The sequence below is a fragment of the Neodiprion lecontei genome, chromosome 4, assembly GCF_021901455.1.
Source record: "Neodiprion lecontei isolate iyNeoLeco1 chromosome 4, iyNeoLeco1.1, whole genome shotgun sequence".
NCBI lineage: Eukaryota > Metazoa > Arthropoda > Insecta > Hymenoptera > Diprionidae > Neodiprion > Neodiprion lecontei.
Window position 1 is genome coordinate 39,232,860 of NC_060263.1, and position 19,467 is coordinate 39,252,326.

The 19,467-nt window shown below is 39.3% G+C and overlaps 4 protein-coding genes across 6 annotated transcripts; 1 reads left to right on the forward strand and 3 right to left on the reverse strand.

Moving 5' to 3' along the window:
- Window positions 1–238: 238 nt before the first annotated feature.
- Window positions 239–2,366, reverse strand: LOC107221526 (ribonuclease H2 subunit A). The gene is made up of 2 exons (XM_015660532.2): window positions 1,795–2,366; window positions 239–1,479 (listed from the first exon to the last, which is right to left on the reverse strand). Exons 1-2 carry the CDS (start codon window positions 1,942–1,944, stop codon window positions 634–636), a joined length of 996 nt encoding a protein of 331 aa, XP_015516018.2. The 5' UTR covers window positions 1,945–2,366; the 3' UTR covers window positions 239–633.
- Window positions 2,367–2,427: 61 nt separating this feature from the next.
- Window positions 2,428–4,163, forward strand: LOC107221527 (ubiquitin-like protein 4A). The gene is made up of 3 exons (XM_015660533.2): window positions 2,428–2,802; window positions 3,131–3,236; window positions 3,370–4,163. Exons 1-3 carry the CDS (start codon window positions 2,755–2,757, stop codon window positions 3,657–3,659), a joined length of 444 nt encoding a protein of 147 aa, XP_015516019.1. The 5' UTR covers window positions 2,428–2,754; the 3' UTR covers window positions 3,660–4,163.
- LOC107221529 (gem-associated protein 2) lies at window positions 4,153–5,402 on the reverse strand. The gene is made up of 5 exons (XM_015660535.2): window positions 5,148–5,402; window positions 4,986–5,070; window positions 4,748–4,906; window positions 4,419–4,685; window positions 4,153–4,337 (listed from the first exon to the last, which is right to left on the reverse strand). Exons 1-5 carry the CDS (start codon window positions 5,252–5,254, stop codon window positions 4,245–4,247), a joined length of 711 nt encoding a protein of 236 aa, XP_015516021.1. The 5' UTR covers window positions 5,255–5,402; the 3' UTR covers window positions 4,153–4,244.
- Window positions 5,403–5,530: 128 nt separating this feature from the next.
- LOC107221512 (probable cyclin-dependent serine/threonine-protein kinase DDB_G0292550) lies at window positions 5,531–10,296 on the reverse strand. Of its 3 annotated transcripts, XM_046736839.1 has the most exons (5): window positions 9,978–10,292; window positions 8,564–8,750; window positions 7,600–8,471; window positions 6,630–7,560; window positions 5,531–6,536 (listed from the first exon to the last, which is right to left on the reverse strand). In XM_046736839.1, exons 1-5 carry the CDS (start codon window positions 10,009–10,011, stop codon window positions 6,233–6,235), a joined length of 2,328 nt encoding a protein of 775 aa, XP_046592795.1. In that variant the 5' UTR covers window positions 10,012–10,292; the 3' UTR covers window positions 5,531–6,232. The 3 variants fall into 3 exon arrangements, with proteins under 3 accessions (XP_046592795.1, XP_046592794.1, XP_046592793.1); XM_046736838.1 differs by having other exon boundaries at window positions 5,531–6,533; window positions 6,630–8,471; window positions 9,978–10,296; XM_046736837.1 differs by having other exon boundaries at window positions 6,630–8,471.
- Window positions 10,297–19,467: the final 9,171 nt, after the last annotated feature.

The following is a 19,467-nucleotide window of genomic DNA, read 5'->3' on the forward strand; positions in this document are numbered from 1 at the left end:
ATAATTAAAATTATTTGAATTAATTTAATATTCCGTAATAAAAGTGTTATATCAAAAATAATCGATAAATCAACAGCAATTTGGTGTACGGCTAATTTCTGTAGAATTAATGAAATGAGTATTCGTTCAACTTAAACTTAAATGGATTAGAAAGGAAATAACATGTGAAAGGAGTGAAGAGGACTTCCATGATACACTAATGTATTAAAATTTTCCAAAAGTCAAACACTGATCGAAGTAATATCAGAAATAATGCTTTATTTTTCTAACTGTAATTCAAAGGCAGTACAATATAGTGAGACAATACTTTCGAATTTCATAGTATTTGAAATCTATAATGCTGAAAATAACAATAAATAAGTTTAAGAAAAAAAGTGTTCTGGGGCTTGGGTAGGTGAAATCGACCATTAAAAATAAAACTGCCAGAACTCATCTATCATTTAAAAAACAAATTAAAAATCGAGGTAGAGAACAAGATATTCAATCTGCCTGCAATTGTTCGCTTATTATGACTTGCGACTTAAAATATCTTGATTTCGTTTTTATACTTCAAGAAATTGTATCAGCAATTTAAAACTTAAATGCGATAATAAAATTTTCCTCTTTTCGATATAATAAAATCAATATTAACAATCAGAGGCTAGTCGCGTTGGTCAAGCACCTGTCTGCAAAGAACGTGTGTTTCTTCCTGTTAACTTTATTGTGCGTATCAACTTTGCTAAAGAATTTAGATATCTTTTGATTATTCGGGGGAGATTCTTCGTCGTTGACCTCTTCCCAATCAACAGGTAGAGCGCTTGACTCAAGAATTTTCTCAGCTGTCGACCAACTGAACCTGACTAATTGCGGGAAGCCAAAAACTTGATCGATGTTCTGAGTGAGCCATTTTTTTGTTACAGGATCATTTGGGTACCCACTACCATACTCGTTCTCGTTTTCACCCTCCCTAAATTGCCACGCTCTCAGCGCATGGTCCCTGGATACTTTGGCACAGATACTAGCCGCACTAACGATAGGATAAGTGGAGTCAGCCTTTTTTGCAACGGTTATTTTAAGTTCGGGAAATATCTCCTTCAGTTTTGCTTGATATTTTTCAGGTTTTCCAACAGTGTCAACGTAGACCTCGGCAAGATTGACTCCCGCCTCTATCGCCCTCCTGATCAATCCGATTGCAGAGTTCATCGATACCTCGTTAAGCGTAACTTTGCTACGCCTGTACATGCTGTTCGCTATGACATTGGGTGATATTACTTCTACTGCCCAGCCCATTTTATCGTCATTTTCACATATCTTGTCGAAAATTGCGTCCCTTTGATCCTCAGTCAGGGTCTTCGAATCCGCACAGCCCAAGTCCACCAGCAGTTGCTTTTCGCTCAACGGAGCGTACGAAATTCCGTAAACCATCGGACCCAGAACCGGACCTCGACCCGCCTCGTCTACTCCCAGCTGACATGGTTCTGTGCGACAAATTTGCGGCACCTGAAAGGAGTGAAACTCAACTTTATTTGATTCACAGACCTTGTATTTCTTATTGTATATTTTTCATAATGTTGTAGTCCCATACGAATAGAGAATTTCAAAATTAAAATTTAGCATCATGATGTGCAATAAGTAAATAGTATCGTGATTATTACGTGTGACAATACGTTAATTCAATTTTAAATATAGGCAATTTCTTGTTTGGAAAACCGTTGAACGTGATCCACTTTGTAATTATAACCTCAAAGCCGCGACGTTTGATCGTCTATCGGTGAGACCGAGAATGATTTCTGTAGAAACTAAAAGAAAGAATACCTTTGAAACGTGTATTTTATTCACACTATGATCACTGTTTACAAAATACGGTGTCAAATCGGCTCTGGACGTGATGTGATCGACACCGTTTATTGATTCAGCTTCGTTTGGTTCCACTGCAAATTCTGATTTCTGTTCGTCTTCACTCATGATTTTCAGCAGTTTATTATAAAGAATGTTGAAGTGAAAATATTGAGAAACCAAAACAAGAGAATAGCTTTTTTTCTCTAGTTGTTTACCGCGTGTAAGTTTTTGGCGCGCAGGAGTGAGGGCGGCTAGACTAAATTCTGAAGAAAATAAACTAGCCTTTTGTTCGTCAAAATTCGGCGCCTGAAGTAATTTCTCTTTCTACCACGAGCAGCGCCTTAAGATTATAGCTAGAGCTAGATAGTCAAATGTTTCAGGTATGCATGGATAATAATGTTTTGGGTTCGTATATAAGCTGATTAATTATTTTCATGACATTATTTTTCGATTAAAACGATACGATCAATAAATTTTCCGCCGAAGTAGTGCTAGAACACGGCTAGAGTAACAGGTGGCCGCAAGTTACAGGCGGCGGCCATATTCTGCACGATTGATAGCAAGGTCGTTCACTGAAATATTCCTCAGTCAACGGCAAGGTTCAGACCAGTCTTGACATCGAAGCGACATCAGAATAAACGAAATACATCAATATATACCACATTTCTATGCGAGTATGCGTTCTTGAGTCGTCGTATACTTCATGGCGATAATATTGGACAAAAATTGAGGGTTGCTTTGTGCCTTCACCTGTCGTCAGCAGCAGCAGCAGTAGTAGAAAAAATTGCGTTAACGAATCTAACCTGGAATCCAACCTAGGTGTAGGACAGATTGCTTTAATCGTTTAATTATTGCGAGGTATTGGATATTTAAATTAAGATGAGTCAACGTTGACACAGTTCTACCCCCGCCGTTCTGTGTTAAATTAATTCAAACATGAAAATCGTTGTGAAAATTCTACAGGGAAGAGAGTGTGTAGTTGACGTGAGTACGAGTTGTCTTTATATTGTCAAATCGTCAATATTGACATGTTTTTATGAGTATTCACCTTTTGTATTTTCCTTGCCACATTTCAATCACAAATTCGTAGTCAGATTTCATCACCCAACGTTCCAAACCACCCCGCAAAAGTTTCGAGAACATTGGTAAAGACTAATGCTCTCTTTCTTTGGAGCATTTTTTTTTATCAATCAGACGTACGGAAGGTATTCATTATTAAACATTCTCCGAATTATTCACATTTTTTTTTTGTTATTTCCAGCATTCCAACAATTCCGTTAATTTGTCATTAATTCACCATCCATCGTTTCAGATATTGCCGTCAAACACAGTCCTCGAGTTGAAACATAAAGTTAGTGAATCATTAGGAATCGCTGTACCGCATCAGAAGTTGATTCATACAGGAAAGGCCCTTGCAGGTACGAATAATCTGCAATTATCATTGCTCAAAAATCATTAAATTTAAATGGTTTCTAGTAATAAACGAGAAATTGCTTCAAATTTGGTTCAAAATATCTTTAAAGTTGATCCTAAAAAATTTCGTCGTTTCAGACGACCAGCTTCTGAGTTTTTATCCAACGATAAAAGACGGTTGCAAGTTAAATTTATTTGTAAAGAAGCAAATTCAAAGTGAGGGTAAGAGTGCTCAAGGTGATACTGGCATCCAATTATTCAGAAGCGAGATGTCAAGAGTCTTGAGGCATTATTATACAGAATCTGAAACACAGTCGATAATTAATGAGTTTATGAAAGACTTAAAAAAGAAAGTAGACGGCTTGAGCTATGACGACTTGGAAAGATTAGCAACGGCTCTGCTTCAGGATCAAGAAAGTACCACTTGAAGAAATTTTCCTTGGATTTTTTTCTGCAGAATACCTTCAATCATTCGTTTGTTAATTTTTAATAAAACTCTGCATCTAGAAAATTTTTAATTGTAAGGTTTTCCGTGCTTTTTGAAAAGTGAATGATGTTTTCTTGTACTGCTCACTTTTACAAATTAATTCTTTGCACTCTTTTTTAATTAATTATTTACAACAAATTTTCTATACATTCGTCCGTTTTACGCATTAATTTCCCTCTCATTTCACAAAATGGCAAACCCACAAGTGGCTGAGACGATTGATTTGCACAATATTTAACAGCAATGTTCAACGAAATTCCATTCGTGAATAATTCATTGAGTTGACCTAAGGAATATTTTAAGCATATGTAATTTCTAATATTCAAGAGATGTAATGTAGCCTCTTCAATGATCGCTCGCTTGAATTGACATTCATCCATCATGTTTAGCTGTTAACTAAGTGCAAGATAATGATAATAATAAAACAAAACTTGTTACGTTAAAATTAATCTATATTTATTTCAATCAGTAGTTACAAATTTCATTGATCCCCAATTTCACAATTATGTCGTTCTTTAATCACAAATTACAAGTCCACCAAATCCATTTGTCTGAAATATCTGGCGACCAGGCAGATAAATAAATTCAAAGCTGTGACATCTTTAGCGTTCTCCTCTGTCTAAAAATAAATTACAAATATTATCCATAAAAAATTTACCTCTCGAAACATTTGCCACTCTGTTTTCAAAATGTATTTTACCATGCTAGCTCTGATTATCGAACATGTTCTAGCAAGCGAGCGTAAGCAGGAACACGTGTCTGGATTTAAAGGTAACTCGAGGGTAGCTAGTAGGGCATAAATCCAGCCTCCGTATGGTTGCGAGATCAGGCCCTTTTCTTCTACTGCTTCGACGAGATGTTCCAAGACTTGTTCGATCAGCGGCTGGTTCATGTTTAATACTAGTCCAAGCAACGGTCTCATGTTGCAGATGTACTCCAGCCAGCCAACCTGATCATCTGCGTCAGGCTGTAATTTGCACAAGGATAAGTGTATTCTGAAATCAGATGTGATCAGAAATTAAATCTTACCAGAACAGTTTGTCGAAGCCTGCGGCGACCCTCAGCATTTTGTAAATTGTGTTTAATCCGGTCGATCTCTAGTCTCACAGAAGAAAAGTCTGCTAGTTGACACTGCTGCCAGTCCAGAGTCGGAACCATCGAAGCTGGAGCCTCGACACATCCTGCTAGCTGAGCAATTGTTTATTACTCATTTCACACATCGTACAAATGATTGCTTTTGCCTGCTTGTTTTGTTTCATTGACTTACAGGCTTTACCGCCACCATGGGAGTCCTAATACGAGCTTTTATATTCTCTGCCACAACCACGTCGTCGCACTGCTGCGCCTCAATTCTAGAAATATTTTGCAATTGCAGTGAATTGTTTAGAGGGAAAATTAGCGTATTGAAAGATGGGACAGGAATACCGACACCACACGCTTGATGTATTCCTCTCCTGAGGATGGAGGTAGCATAAGGTCGAATTCCGCGTCAATTTCGCCCACAAATAAAGCAGGCTCTCTCAAAATATCCCCCATCTTTCGAGGCGAGGTATATGGTTAAAAAAAATTTCGTCGCAACGCGTGCTAAGAATTTCGCATTGTTGACATGTTTTTCCTAGGTTAAATTACGTTTGAATAACGTGAATTCCGTCATCCTTCGACGTATTATCGGTGGTCACATGCAGGAAGACCAGAAACTCGATATCATTTTGCAAGCTCTTGTTGCCATGGCAACGGGTACAATCGTAGTGGCGGCAAAATTGGACAAACGCGTGACGGAAACCCCGGGAAATTTAAAACTGTCTACCTATATAAAACGGTAATCAAAGTTTATTAGTCGTAAATGATCATGATACATTCTTTCCACCACGATGAATGATTCTTCTTATCGTCACGATTTATTCATTACTCTACGAATGTAGACATCACCGGGTGATCTGAACCTTACAACTTTTGGTGAGCATATGGATCTCTATACCTACTGTTATTTTTTTTTTTTGTTTTTCTTTTTTATTAAAATACATAAAATATGTACACTCGGTAGCCGTAGTAGCGACCTATTTACAAAAGAATGTGTGTGAAAAATTTGTTATTGTATGTTTGTCGGGACACAGTTCGATCGGCGCAGGCGTATACTAAGCTAAAAATACTGATAAAAAAACCATATTTAATAATATTCTTGAAATTCAAATTAATTTTAGGTGGATCGACATAATACATATAACATATTTATCGTACGTAGCGTACTAGACGTACATACATAACAAAAATATCTTAATTGTAAGTACAGCAGATCATTGATTGCGTATTGTATTGTATTAATCGACAGATATGATATCTGGACAAAAAATATTTATCATAAAAATCGCTCAGTTTGGCAATTGGCAATCTCAAATACATACGTATGAATCTCCATACGTACGAATAGATCGAATAAGACTGTATATCATGGATTGAAAAATCTGCGTCTAACTATTTTTTCCCGCAAGTATAATATAACCCGTATAATGAATTTCAATTTCTTGTTACTTTCGCGGTGTCTCTTGAGCCGCCAACTTGTTCCAGATCAATACCGTCGTATTCCAAAGCTCCAGCATTGTCGTAGTAAGCGTAATCGTAGTCGTTCTTCTTTTCCGACTTCGATTTTACCGTGGTAGATTCTTGACGCCGATCGACAGTCCTTGTCGTGGATGTGAACGGCCTTGGTGTCGCACTGACGAAATTTCCAGTTCTTGAATTCGGCGTCGTTTGCGACGCGTAATTGGTCGCTGCAGCCGACGACGGCCTCTGAGTTGTTGGGTTATTGTAGACAGTCCTTCTATAACAGATCATCACAAGTTAGACATTAGTGATAAACATATAAACACCTATTCCTTCAATCCAAGCACTTTCAATGAGAAAAATCACCTACCTCGGAACGGGAGTCGTCGCTCTCACGGTGACGGGACTCTCTGCGAGCTTGTTGACACTAGCGGGACTGAATCCGTTGACGGAAGCCGTTCTTCCGCCCTGGTCGAAGTTGTCGAAGCTCTTGGTGCTTCCGTCGAAATTCGTCTTAGATTCATAGTTGTTGTACTGCGTAGCAACCTTCTTCGGGGCTTTCGTAGCCACCTCGCGATTGTACTGTCCGCTGTTATCGTTGGACCTCGAGGTGTCGTAGGTCTGCTCGGTCTGCTGAGTGTTCCTTTCGCGGTACTGGCCGCTGTTCGTTGTTCTGGCGCTCTCGTACTGCCCGGTGTACTGATCGTTCCCTCGATTGATCACCTGGCTTTGGGTGTTGCCATTACCGATGGTCGCTTGTTTCTTGGTAACCGGACTGTAGGTCGTCGGGATGTAGCTGCTACCCGCAAAGCTGTTTGCGAATCTCTGAGTGGTTTGAGTAAAATCTTGCTGTCTGGTGGTCTGAACTTTGTTCGCAATCTGGGGCTCGCTGGTTCTCGGGGTGACCGAGTAGTCGTCGTAGGAGGTTGACGCGAAAGTCGAAGTCTGGAACGTGGTACCGCCGGTGTTCGCTGTTCTCTGAATGGTGTTGTAGTTTTTCTGATAGTAACCGGTGTAGTCGGTCGTCTGGAAGCTCGTGCTGGGTCTTAGGGTCGTCGGTTGTGTTGAGAATTGGTTGAACTGATTGGTAAAAGTCGGGCTGCTCTGGTCGGTGGGCTTCTTAATCTTGGTGGCAACGTTCGCCGTGAAGTCCGTCGACCTCACAGTCGTCGTGACCGCAGGAGTTCGGTCGAAGACTGTGCTTCCGTAGTTCGTGGTCTGTTGATTGGTCGCTCCGAATTTCGAGCTGTCGAAGTTACCGAAGCCCCCCGCAGTTTGCTGGTTGTTGTTGTTGTTGTTGTTGTTGTTGTTGTTGTTGTTGTTGTTGTTGTTGTGGTTGTAATTGCTGCCTTGGAACGCGTTGGTCGTCGCAGGTCTGAAGGTCGAAGACGGTGTGTTGTAGTTTCTGTTCTGGTTATTCCGGGGGTAATTGTTGGTCTGTTCAACGTAAGGACGGGCTGACGATGAGGTGGGATAATTGTTGGTCTGTTCGAAGTAAGGACGGGCTGACGAAGACGTGGGATAATTGTTGGTCTGCTCGACGTAAGGCCGGGCTGACGAAGAGGTGGGATAATTGTTGGTCTGTGTTTGTCTCTGGTTGAAGTTGTTGTAGTTGTAGTTTCTCTGCTGGTTGTAGTTACCGTTGTTCTGGTTGTTGTTTCTCTGGTTGTAGCTACTACCGCTGTTCTGGTTGTTGTTTCTGTTCTGATTGTCGAAGGCTGTGGATGGAGTGGCGGTTGTCGGTGTGATAACGTTGCTGTTGCTGTTGAACTGTTGCTTCCTCGCGACTTTTCTCACTCCCGATTTCCTCTTCGGTTCCGCCTGGCTCTGTTCTGGTTCGCGGTAAATCTTCTCGTTATCGTAATCGTCCTCCTTGCCGTTGTGTCGGTTGTTAAAGAAATTGCTGCTGCTGCTTCCCCTCAAGATGTCGCGGTTGTTGTTGTTGTTCGTGTTCGTGCTAGGGGCAACCCTGTTCAAATTATTAACCGATGATCTAACCGGGTCGCTAGACTCGCTGCGCTGCAGATGATCCAGCGGCTCTAGATCGTTTTGCGTTCCGTCATAACGCCGCGACTCAAGACCCGATCCCAGTCTGTACAGATCGAAGTTGTCGCTCGCGTAGTAAAGCGTCGCTGCTTCGCAGTCCACGTCGTACCAATCCGCACAAGTTTGGCTCTCCTGGTCGAACGCGGTGTCGTTGGGACACAAAAACCTGTCGGCACAACATGGAAGACCATTTTATTGCGCCTTGCCCACCTTTCCGAACGCTGAAAAATCATTACCTCAATTTCATCAAGTACTTACCGGTAGTCCTGGACGGTTCCGGCTACCGAAACGCACACGTGAAATAGCTGGCAGTCAGTTTCTGGGTCCGCGTAGTAGCTTCCAATGATTTTGTGATGACATGTGAACGACGTGTCCGGCATTAATTGTTGCGAATATCTAGGCGCGGGTCTCTGCAGGCCCAATACGCATCCCCACAATATTGCCACTGAAAATGATTTGTATTTGTTTTAATTCGAGTTTTTTTCGAATTTAAAGCTCGTTACATGCATAGAATCCGTACGATGAATTTAACGATATATCATTTTAATTTCTTGACAAACGTGAATTTCTAATAGTCTTTAACGTTTCCGCATCCATTGTTTGACCCATATTTTTTAATACTCTAGAAATCAGAATGACACTTGGTTGGATCTAAAATCAAGCTTAAGAATTTTTGTGTTCCGCGATGTTATTTGAAACCTCAGATTTACCGGCAAAATTTCTATTCTAACGGAGAGACGTAGTTTGTTTAAAACTCATTAGCGTAAATACCCGATTGGGGCTAAAGATGGGTTATAATTTAAGGATATTTCATTTTCTCTCGACGGGTCTTAATTAATAGCTGCACAAGTGATTTGCATGTAGGCACTGCATATAATGCATCATGCGATGCGGTATGAAAGAAAATCTTGCAGCGAAGCGAGACCGAAGATAGAGTATGTACTGAATATAGCGATATGATCTAATTGTCTGCGGTACAAATATACAACGTGCGTACGTCTCGTGCAGTTTCAATGCGTTCTGGGCAGTTGCGGTTTTTGTACTAAGTGCGCGCGCGCGATATTCAAGATCTCACGAATGCTGATAAGGCTTTCTAAATTAGAATCTGCATAATGTGTGAGATATTCACGCAACCGGCTTTCGCGTTCCTGTTACAACTCGGACGTTACCGCCGTTAAACGAAATTAAAAAATCTTCCATAACCACCCAAAATTGTCAATCGAAAGTGATTTAGGGAGAGACACAAAAATTACGCTGAAGTTATGCGGAATCGGAATACGTAATTCGTATTTTCAAGGTATTCGGAAAAGGTGGGACTCGGCGTTGGGTTTAATTGATTTTATGACACTACGATGTACGATACTTTCTGCGGTGAAAATTACGGTCTAAAACCGGTTTTAATTATGCGTAAAAACGACGCGTCGTTTCGTTTTTTTAAATTTCGTAATCACCTGCCGCGTTGTAACGACCGCGCGAGACGACGAATGTGCGAATTGAAAACGAAAGTAACGTTGTTTTTGCATAATATTCGTTACTCCACCGCCTATTTGTAGAATCGTTTGACACGGTGATAGGTGAGAAAATTTCCGTGCAACAGTCAAACGCGATTACCTAACTTGAGAAAAGGAACCAAGCGAGTGACGTTCTTTTCAAAAAATTATGCGATACTAACCGAGCAAAGTAGTGAAAATTCGCTGATCCGCCATAGCAGTCGATCGATCGGCTGCAACTTGATCGTTTACAGTGGATGTTATCGAAGGTTTTCTTCAGCCAAACCGTTTTTACTCGACTCGATTCCTGCAGTGCACTGAAAAGAACACGGACTTGACGAATCGGAGACGAGGATGAAAAAACAAAATCGCGGTTGATCACTCGGTCTCTAATGGAGTGGCTTGACTGCTCGTACGGACCTCGGGGATGGAACTGAAGCGGCTGACCCCATCAACTCGATCCCCTGAAGAAGCTTCTTGTCCCATCCTCGCGAGCATCCGATCCGAGAGAAGGGATTTCTGTCTATTTTACTCGTTGCTTCTCCTGCTGCTGCTGCTGCTGCTGCTGTTGAAGACGTAACGAACGATTACGTCACTCGGGTAAGTCGCTTTGAGCGCCGTTGACCGATTTGAGAAAGGGATCTTATGCCCCCGGTTATTCTCCTCGGACTTGTGGAAGGAGTATGAAGATCCGAGATGCAAGTCTTCTGCGAATGAATAAAGAGGATCGATCTCTGTGTAAACAGAAATGTTGATTTAGTAATGCCGCTGGAATTTTTTGGGACTCTTCAGACCGGGTTTTTTGTCGTGATGTATATGGGGCATTCCACCCCAACTCATGAAAACGGTTTAACGTGACATTCTTTTAATTTCACCAAGGATTTGTCCGACGTTTCTATACGAGCTCTGAAAAGCTTCCGAAAATTTTTCACATTTATTTAATCACTCGTATTTACTTCATGATTTTTTAAACCTATCTCAAAAACACCCAAATTGAGTTTTTTGAAACAGGAAAGACAAAATTTGCCTACAGAAATGAAACATTTTTACGCAAGATTCAGAGAGATAACTGATTTTTTCAATTGTTTCTCCAGTTCTGAAACACACATACGTAATTTTCAAAATTTTATCACATATTTTGAACAGGTATGAGAATAGAAATAACGATTAAAGTAAAATAGAAAAAAAACGAGATCCATTCTGAATCTTGCGTGAAAATGTTTCATTTCGAAAATCCAATTTTTTTTTTTTATGTTTCTTAAAAATCAGTTGCGGTGGTTTTGAGATGGGTTTTAAAAAATCATAGAGTAAAGACAAGTGATTTAAAAAATTTGAATATTTTTTTAGAAGCCTTGCAGAGTTCGCGCTAAAGCAGAAAACATCCTTGGTGAAATTGAAAAATGTCATAGTCAACCGTTTACCAAGTTGGCGTGGAACACCCCATATTCATCTCCGAGTTTCGCCCTTCCATTTACGAGGTTCGAGTTAAAAACTTTGAAGTAAATTCGCAGTTTTACAACTTTATGACGACTTCGAAAATTTTCATTATTCAAAATATGAGTACGTCTTTCTCCGTTATGGTTTTCTGAAATCCAGAAAAAAACGTAAAGTTCAACTAAAAATGCATCGCTACATTAACGTTGACGTTACTTCAGTTTCAACCTAATTTTCTCTTCGTGCAATCAAACGATTCTCGTATAAATTAACGGGCCCTTAATTGTGAAATTTTTTTCTCTGAACACGCGATTAAATCCCGATAGAATGTTGGCCCGTTGTTTTTGTCCTCGATTCTTCAAAGATTTCGAAAACTTGTAAAATTATATCGATAGCAGTTCACGGGCATAAAATCCCTGTAATTACGTACAGAAAAAGTATCCTGGATCGTTAAAATAAAAAAACCCTATGATTACACCTGCATTATTCCTACAACAGTTTTTTACTGAAATGTTTTTCTGTTTCTTACAAAAAAAAAAAAAAAAAGAAACTAAGAATTTCGATGACTCGTTGATTGGGTTGGCTAGAGGCTAGAATATTACACCACATGGATGCTGATTATTCACTAATCGTGATACATTCTCGGTTCGTGAAAAACTCACGTTCAAATATACGTTAAAAATTTATCAGACGACTTCCGTTTCGCCTAAAAATTTCATCGAACAACAATCAGAGACATCTGAATGAATTTTTTTTTTTCTTTTTCTCAGATCCTGCGTTTCGTTATTGCGTTTCGAAACCAGTTTAAACGCTTTATCTAACTGTCAATGCGCTATCGGGATGTGGATCGTTAATCTCAGCTTGCTCAACACTGCCTAATGATAAGTAGACGTATTTAACGACGTTCTTTTTTATCTTATGATTCTTTTTTCTCGGACGACCGTCACCTTTGATGCTTGGACCGGTATTTTAGCCTCTGCTGGCACGGCTGTACGAGCTCGATTATGTTACATCGTTATCTTACAGGTAGCGTGCTTGCGTAGCACCTCTCTTGAATATAAAAATTCCTCTAGGAAGATGGGAACTTATTTGATCTACGCATGTACAAGCAAAACATATAATTAAGTTGCGCAACGTAATCAATATAAAATTCTCCGATCGATCTCCAATACCCTAACCGTTGTTTTTGCAAACTCTGTACAATAATGTAATATTTGCCCTTTTCACTCTGTCCATACAATGCAGAGTTTAATGCCTGCAGCACGCATACAATGTGAAGACACACGGTGAGTTTCTTTTTTCTATATAGGTAGACGTTTTTCGCAATTTGTAATTTAGCAATTAAGACGTCGTTTTTTTTTTCTTCTTCTTTCCTCTCATTAAACAATCCAGCACAGTATGAGAGACAAGTTTTTTGTCGAAAATCCAGTTAGGTAATAACAAAGCAAAACAATCATCTCGTACCGCTTAATTACGGATGTGTCATGTGCCTGTACAGTCCGTTAGAAACAGCGCCAAAACGGAACGATTAAGTAACAGAAGTTTTGTAAGTTCTTACAAGTTTTACCAAAAAATAATCCTCACGGTATACAAACAGAGAAAATTTAAACACGAGAATTGTTAGTAACGCGAAACGGTTATCGTTAGCGAGTACCTTAACTTGATGAAAAATTCCGTATGGTTTGATCGGTTTCAATGATCAGTAGCTTATTTTATCCGTAAATAAATTCTCGTCAAATCTAAATTTGTTTAGTATATTTATTCGGCAATTCGTTCGTTTCCGAAATTGTTTTTACCGTACAGTAAACTTGAACGAATAATCTGTCATTCGTATATTCAGTTGGAATAGAAAAAAAGAAGGTACCGTGAGTAAAATTGTTAAGTTGCTACGGAATGAAATACGATAATCAGGCCAATCGTTGAAAGGCCGAAAAAAAACACGGAGCGATGATCAGCGATATTTTGGTCACGACTCGTCATTATACGTATACAGTATACCTTGTATACCACCTGTAACGAAACATCGAAATCGTGTTCTCCGCACTGCGTGATATAAATTATAAAAACGATAGTCGTCCAGGCAGGTATAATAACAACGGAGGATGATCAGCCCCGGCGAATTTGGATGTACGATTCATCTTCACCGGCGGCGGGGTCGGATCAAGGTCGTCGGTTGTGGGAACGAAAAGTTGCAGGATCTCGTACAAGGAGAAACCGCGGTCGTTAAATCATTTGGGAAAAAATCAGCCTTGGTCACGGATATCCCGGATATCCACGAACGAAGAACGCAGTCCGTTGCTCCTCCAATCCTATTTCACCTCCGTTTACGCCATCGATAATCCTGAATCCACGGTTTCGCAATTCCGGAATCAGGGTAACTGGCTGCCAGCAAGGAAGAATGCCGAGCCGATTCCATGTCCCATAGGAGTTCCAATCGCCGTTTTAATCGCGCGTCTAGACTCACGCGCCGAGGCATCCGCATCGTCTCTCCGTAATATCGCGGTGAGGCTACACCAAAGGAATCTTCTCAGCCTTGGAGGGCGAAAGTTGTCTTCGGAACTCGAGACTCGGTTCACTCCATCTTTTGCTAAGGCATCAGTCGCAGGAGAAGAAGCAACTGTAATACGTAACACCGGTGTTCCACATTGATTCCGAGTATCTACTTCCGTGCAGCCGATGTATAATGCAACCAACAAATTAATTAATGCACCTCGTATGCAGTCGGGTAAATTGTTCGTTATCGGCAATCCCGTTCCTCCAGATCAAAAAATCTGACGATAGCATCTCATCTCATGTTCTTAATTACTTGCAATCTGTTTTGCAATAGTATTTTATTTTATTCTTTTATATTTTCTATACTATGTATTTATCAATCGTTAATGCAACATATTGACGGAGATATTTTCTCCTCGGATTTAAATGTCGCCGTTTACGCAATACGCGACTCGTCTATGGGTATAACTACAAATAATATACGGGGTATAATTATCAGGATCCTTAAGATGAAACTCGGATGCATAGATATCACTGTATAAGGTATAATAAACGATAAATAGAAATAATATTGTTGAATGTGAAGTTGATTTTCGTCGACGTATTTCTACATCGTTTTACGTGTAGATATTTTTTGCCGTGTCAGAGGTCGGATCATGAATAGTAGAAAATGTGTTTGGACGTTTAGGTTTCATGTATAAAGAATCGCGCTGCTCATCTCCAAGCTTGAGAACTCAGAACTTGAGCCGAGATTTTCATGCGCATAACTTTTGCCCCTTCAAACTCGCGTCAGTATTTACAAGCTGATGAACCTGTTCATGACTATTATAATTGATCGATCGCTTTTGATACGTGATAATATTCCGTTAGAAACGCAACGTGCGGCAATGATTCTCGGATAAGTTTATAAAAGGCGCGTCAAAATGCGGTGTCAAAAATTCAATCCACCTCGTCAGTAAATTTCTTTTTCTTTAAGTTCAATCCCAGAGAGCAACGAACCTCCAGATCGGAGGTCTCGAGTATAGCTGCACGATTTAATCATTGTATATAGATATAATCTCATGCGCGACGAGAGAAAGCTCCAGTTTTTGACACACATTCTATACCTGTGTGGAAAAAAATTTGTCGTGCAGAATGTAGGCCGTATTTGCAAATGACTGTCTCGAGTAAGATCTTCCACTCGCCATATTTGCACTCGTCCTTAATTCAGACTTGATTCGGATAATTGTCTAGGGGTATTAATAAGTGTCTTGATTCCACATCGTCAAATGCTTCAATTATGCATGCAACCGCAGATTGTATACATTGGTTTAATTACACAGTGTGCAGATATTACGTTCACTAGAACACGAAATTCTGGTTGGAATGTTGGGTACTTGAAAAACTTTGTAGCAGTTTCTAGGTCGATGTTATATAATCGAATCATCATATTTTTAAATTTAAAACGTTAAAATTTTTCGCACGCAATAGCGAAGGTCAGTTCGTTGGATAATTCAACTCAAGTAATTCTCGAGAAACGAATGTAGAATATGTGACAATCCGCTAATATGTTATGCGTTGCAAGAAGAAAATCAAAATGGCCGCCATCGACACGCTTGCGATTTCTTTTCGACGGTACAATCATTCCCGTGACTAAGATATTTTCGAGAGGTATCTGACGTCAATAAAAATGATGGCAAGAGTCTGTTGAGCTATGATTTGATGTACGAAGAAAGCTCAAGGTTCGATAATTCAGCCTGTGAAATTTCTTCGTATAATTCGGGAATCCATCTTGTCTGCCGATGACTTTCACGATTAGTGAGGACAGATTAATAGTTTCAACTATTTGTAACGTTTTCGCCACATTCCTACATCTTATAAAATAGATCCAAACGGTGTCAAGACTCGAGTTCATAATCAACGGGGTTCGATGCAGTAAGGCTGCAGGGATGTTACCTAAGCGGATGCAAAAAGGTGCTAAGCGTATGCGAGTGAAATATCTAGTCGTTGTAATACCGACGTACACGCGTGATCTGTAATAACAAATAAGAAGAATAAAAAATGGAAGGGAAAGAAATATACAGGTACGGCTGTAAAAGTACATGATACTCTTCCGCTGCTGCCACCGCCCAGACTTGAAATATCGCTAATAAAGAGTTGAAATCTCTATTTAAATTTCAATTCTCACCTCGTATATTAACGACGTAGGACACCGATCCTCTCTTTTTCTGTTTAGATTTCGTTTGAGCTGGGGAAAGTGTGACTTACGCCCGGACATTATACCCATTATACCTGCCTCCAGTCGCTCCGACCTCATTGTCCCATTGTTTTATTGTTTCGAAGATTAAGGAATAAAATTCTTCATTGTATTCGCATTTAAACAAACCATTCGACGTGTAATATCCGCAAAATTATTCGCGTTCTTAGTATTTCCTATAATATTATCGCAAACATATATTTATTTTTACATTTTACATATTATCACAGGATATGTGTAATCGTCGTATATCTGCATTGGTAACGGGAGAATCCGATTCTCTTCTTCGACCTCTTCTTACACTATCTTTCGCTCTGATAAATCCTCTTTAATGTACTCAAGGTCTGATATGTAAATTTAAATTCGAATGGGTGTCACGAACGATGCCAGAGTGATAAATAGAAATACGAGATTGACAAATAACCCGATGTTATCATAGACATGCCACACCATGGGCATAGGACAGGCCTAAATATGCATCACGTGTACAGTCCAGCCGAGAAGTGTTAAAAGGGAGAAATGAGGAAAGATAGGCTTCGAATCTGCAACTCAATTAGGGTCTGGCAAGATTGATCGTAAAATGATTTCCTCAGTGCACCCTCGATTTTTATGGTGAATTGAAGAATGCAAGAAAAATTCAAGTCCGAGTGATTTGCATATAATCCATTCGCATCGGAAATGACCTGCGAAAATGGGCAGAATGAACTGATATCTTGAAGGTTGTTGATTGCTGATATTTCTTGTTTTTTAAGATACGAAGATGAACATAGGACACTTTTTTACGTTCGTTTTTTTTTCTTCTCCCCAACAAATTTCGTCTCACATTTTTTTTTGACAAAGTTATTAGGTTCCGAATTAAACGATTCAACCCTTTTTTTAATAAAAATCTCGAGGGTTGATTGAAAAATTAATTCCGGATTCATACATAAAACGTAGTACCATCCGTTTTTTCTTGGCCTTAGTTAACCCGAGTTCCACTTGTTCCGTCTTCGTTTCTCTGATTCTTTCTTTCATGGATTACTTTCCACTGGACTGTACACCTGATACATCCTTAATTTGATGTAGAAATAACGCTGTTCACTGCTTAATCCTGACAATCCTGACATCCGTGCTGCACACGAAGGGTTCCAATTTCATAAACAAAGTGCGATACGCTGATCATGTAACGTAGCGCATGAATAGGTGGATTACGACGAAGTTATGCGCCGAGGCATCTGCCGCATGCATTGGTAAATATACCTTGTGTTAGTCAAGGGGGAACATGTCCGTGTTCCCTGACACAAACATTTGGCTTTGATTGTGTAGCAGGTAGACGTCTCGTAGGTGATTACCTTCCATAGTTTGCGGAGATGTTCTCCTCGTCTGATCCAGGGTATATACGCGTTGATAGATCCCCACGTGGGAAAGTGAAAGTAACTCGGCAGCTTCTTCTTATGTGTATATTGCACACCTACACACCCATCCGGATACGTACAACCAACTGTAACTCGATTTGAAAACAGTTAACCGTGCATGCAACAGTAGGTATAATGTTAGAAGACTCTTTGTCTGGAGCTATACGTATAATATATATAATGCTCTCGTGGTTGTAAGGTTATTAAAATTCTTCATTACACACCGCAACTTGATCCGAAATACACCGTATTCCGCGTGTCATGGTCCATGGAAGATGTTCAGCCCCCCCCTAGAGAACATTTGAGTGGTTTTAACATGCCTGTAGCACACTTAAAGTATCTTGTGACCATTGAACATTGTAAAACCATTATTCCCGTCTTTTTTAATCTTCTTTTTTTTTGCCTAATTTCTTCCAAATTACCCGGTGAAATTTCATTTCACGGTAACACAGTCAACCCTCGACTTTCTCCCCCACCTTTTTCCTCTTCTTTCGCGTTGTAAAAATAAATACATTCGCGGAAGTACTCAACTCGTAAATTGCCTCTTTGCAGGGATCTGGCATTTTGAGAATGTGAACAAACGATGAAAATGTCGAATGAAAAAATTAGGTAAAATTCTTAACCCTGCGCGAGGAAAGTTATTTTATTAAATTTATTAACAGTCGTACTTACGGAGGCGTAACGAAATTTTTGTCGAAAAGAAAATAATAAAATATCCATCGGCGTTTATAATCATTGCAGGTATACATGAAATATTACAAAATATCACCACTGCTTCCTCATCACAATAATCAACATCGCGTAACGGTTCGTCCATACGTATGCAATATTCAAGATTACGTAAAATTTTATTTTATTTATTTCGTTTTTCAATATAACTGTAAAACGCCGCATCAATGCAGCAGCAGTATAAGCCGGATAACATGCATGGCAAAGGTTTCGAAACAGTTTCCCTGTGAACACGATTTTTCAATCCTTCGCTGAATGGAGTTTTACATAATAATAATAATAATAATAATAACAATAATAACGATGATAACTCTAATCCTGCTGCAGGTATGGACTGCGAGTATACCAGAGTTGATTATCCTCTGCATTAAGGTATAAGGCTCGTACGTACAGACCGGATTTACGTTATTTATAGTAGGTACAGGCTTGTATGCAGTACCTGTACAACAAACTAGTCACAAGGCATGGAACGAGAACATTTTTATAGCCGGTTGCCTCGATTAACCTGAATTACTGAGGCCTGTAGAGTATAGTTTTTCTTATACGCCAACTAGACTCTCGAAAGGCAGCTGCAGTCCATGGTTATTTATCACGCGACGATCTTAATTTCATTCGATTAACACGTGACAGCCTGACTCGTGAGTAATTATTGTATTAAGCACTAGTTTGTTTCTACGCTATCTTTATTATTTGTCTGAACGACGTCGGTATCGGTTAACAAACTTAATTATACAGTGTGATTAAATCAATCTCTGACTCCGATCTCACATATTTTGTTTCATTGATTTCGACAGGCGCATGAAAAATCGTCCTCTTAAGAATTATGATTTCTTAAGTACGCGTTTAAAAACGATCTATTGCGGAAATTTTCCAATTACCACAATTTCTAGTTTCGATTTATGATATATGGGGATGCTTCTAATTGTGTAATTTAGTTTTTTGAATATCGATAATTTTCACTGTTACTTAAAAAAATTTTTATACGCTAGACTTTTGACATGATTCTTGAGATAAATTATTTAAATTTCTTCATAATAACACGACTCATTCTCCCAAAATTGAATATGAGGTTATCGTTTGAAAATTAGTTACAATTACATAGTTTAAATGCTCATAGTAATATTTGCAATTTGAAAAAGTTATACGAAATTTCAAAGAGACGCGAAATGCGAACCACAAATGACACTTCTTTTACGAATAAAATTAATATTCTTGCTGTACATAAATTTTCGGCGAAAACGTCGATTATACTTGCAAATCAAAGTACATAATGGTTAATTTTTACGATTCCTGTTTGGCACTCCGTTTATACATTTACCAAACCCGTCTAACAACCAATCAAAATCGCAATAGAAATACACCAAATAAGCGAAAGAACGTTCGCAA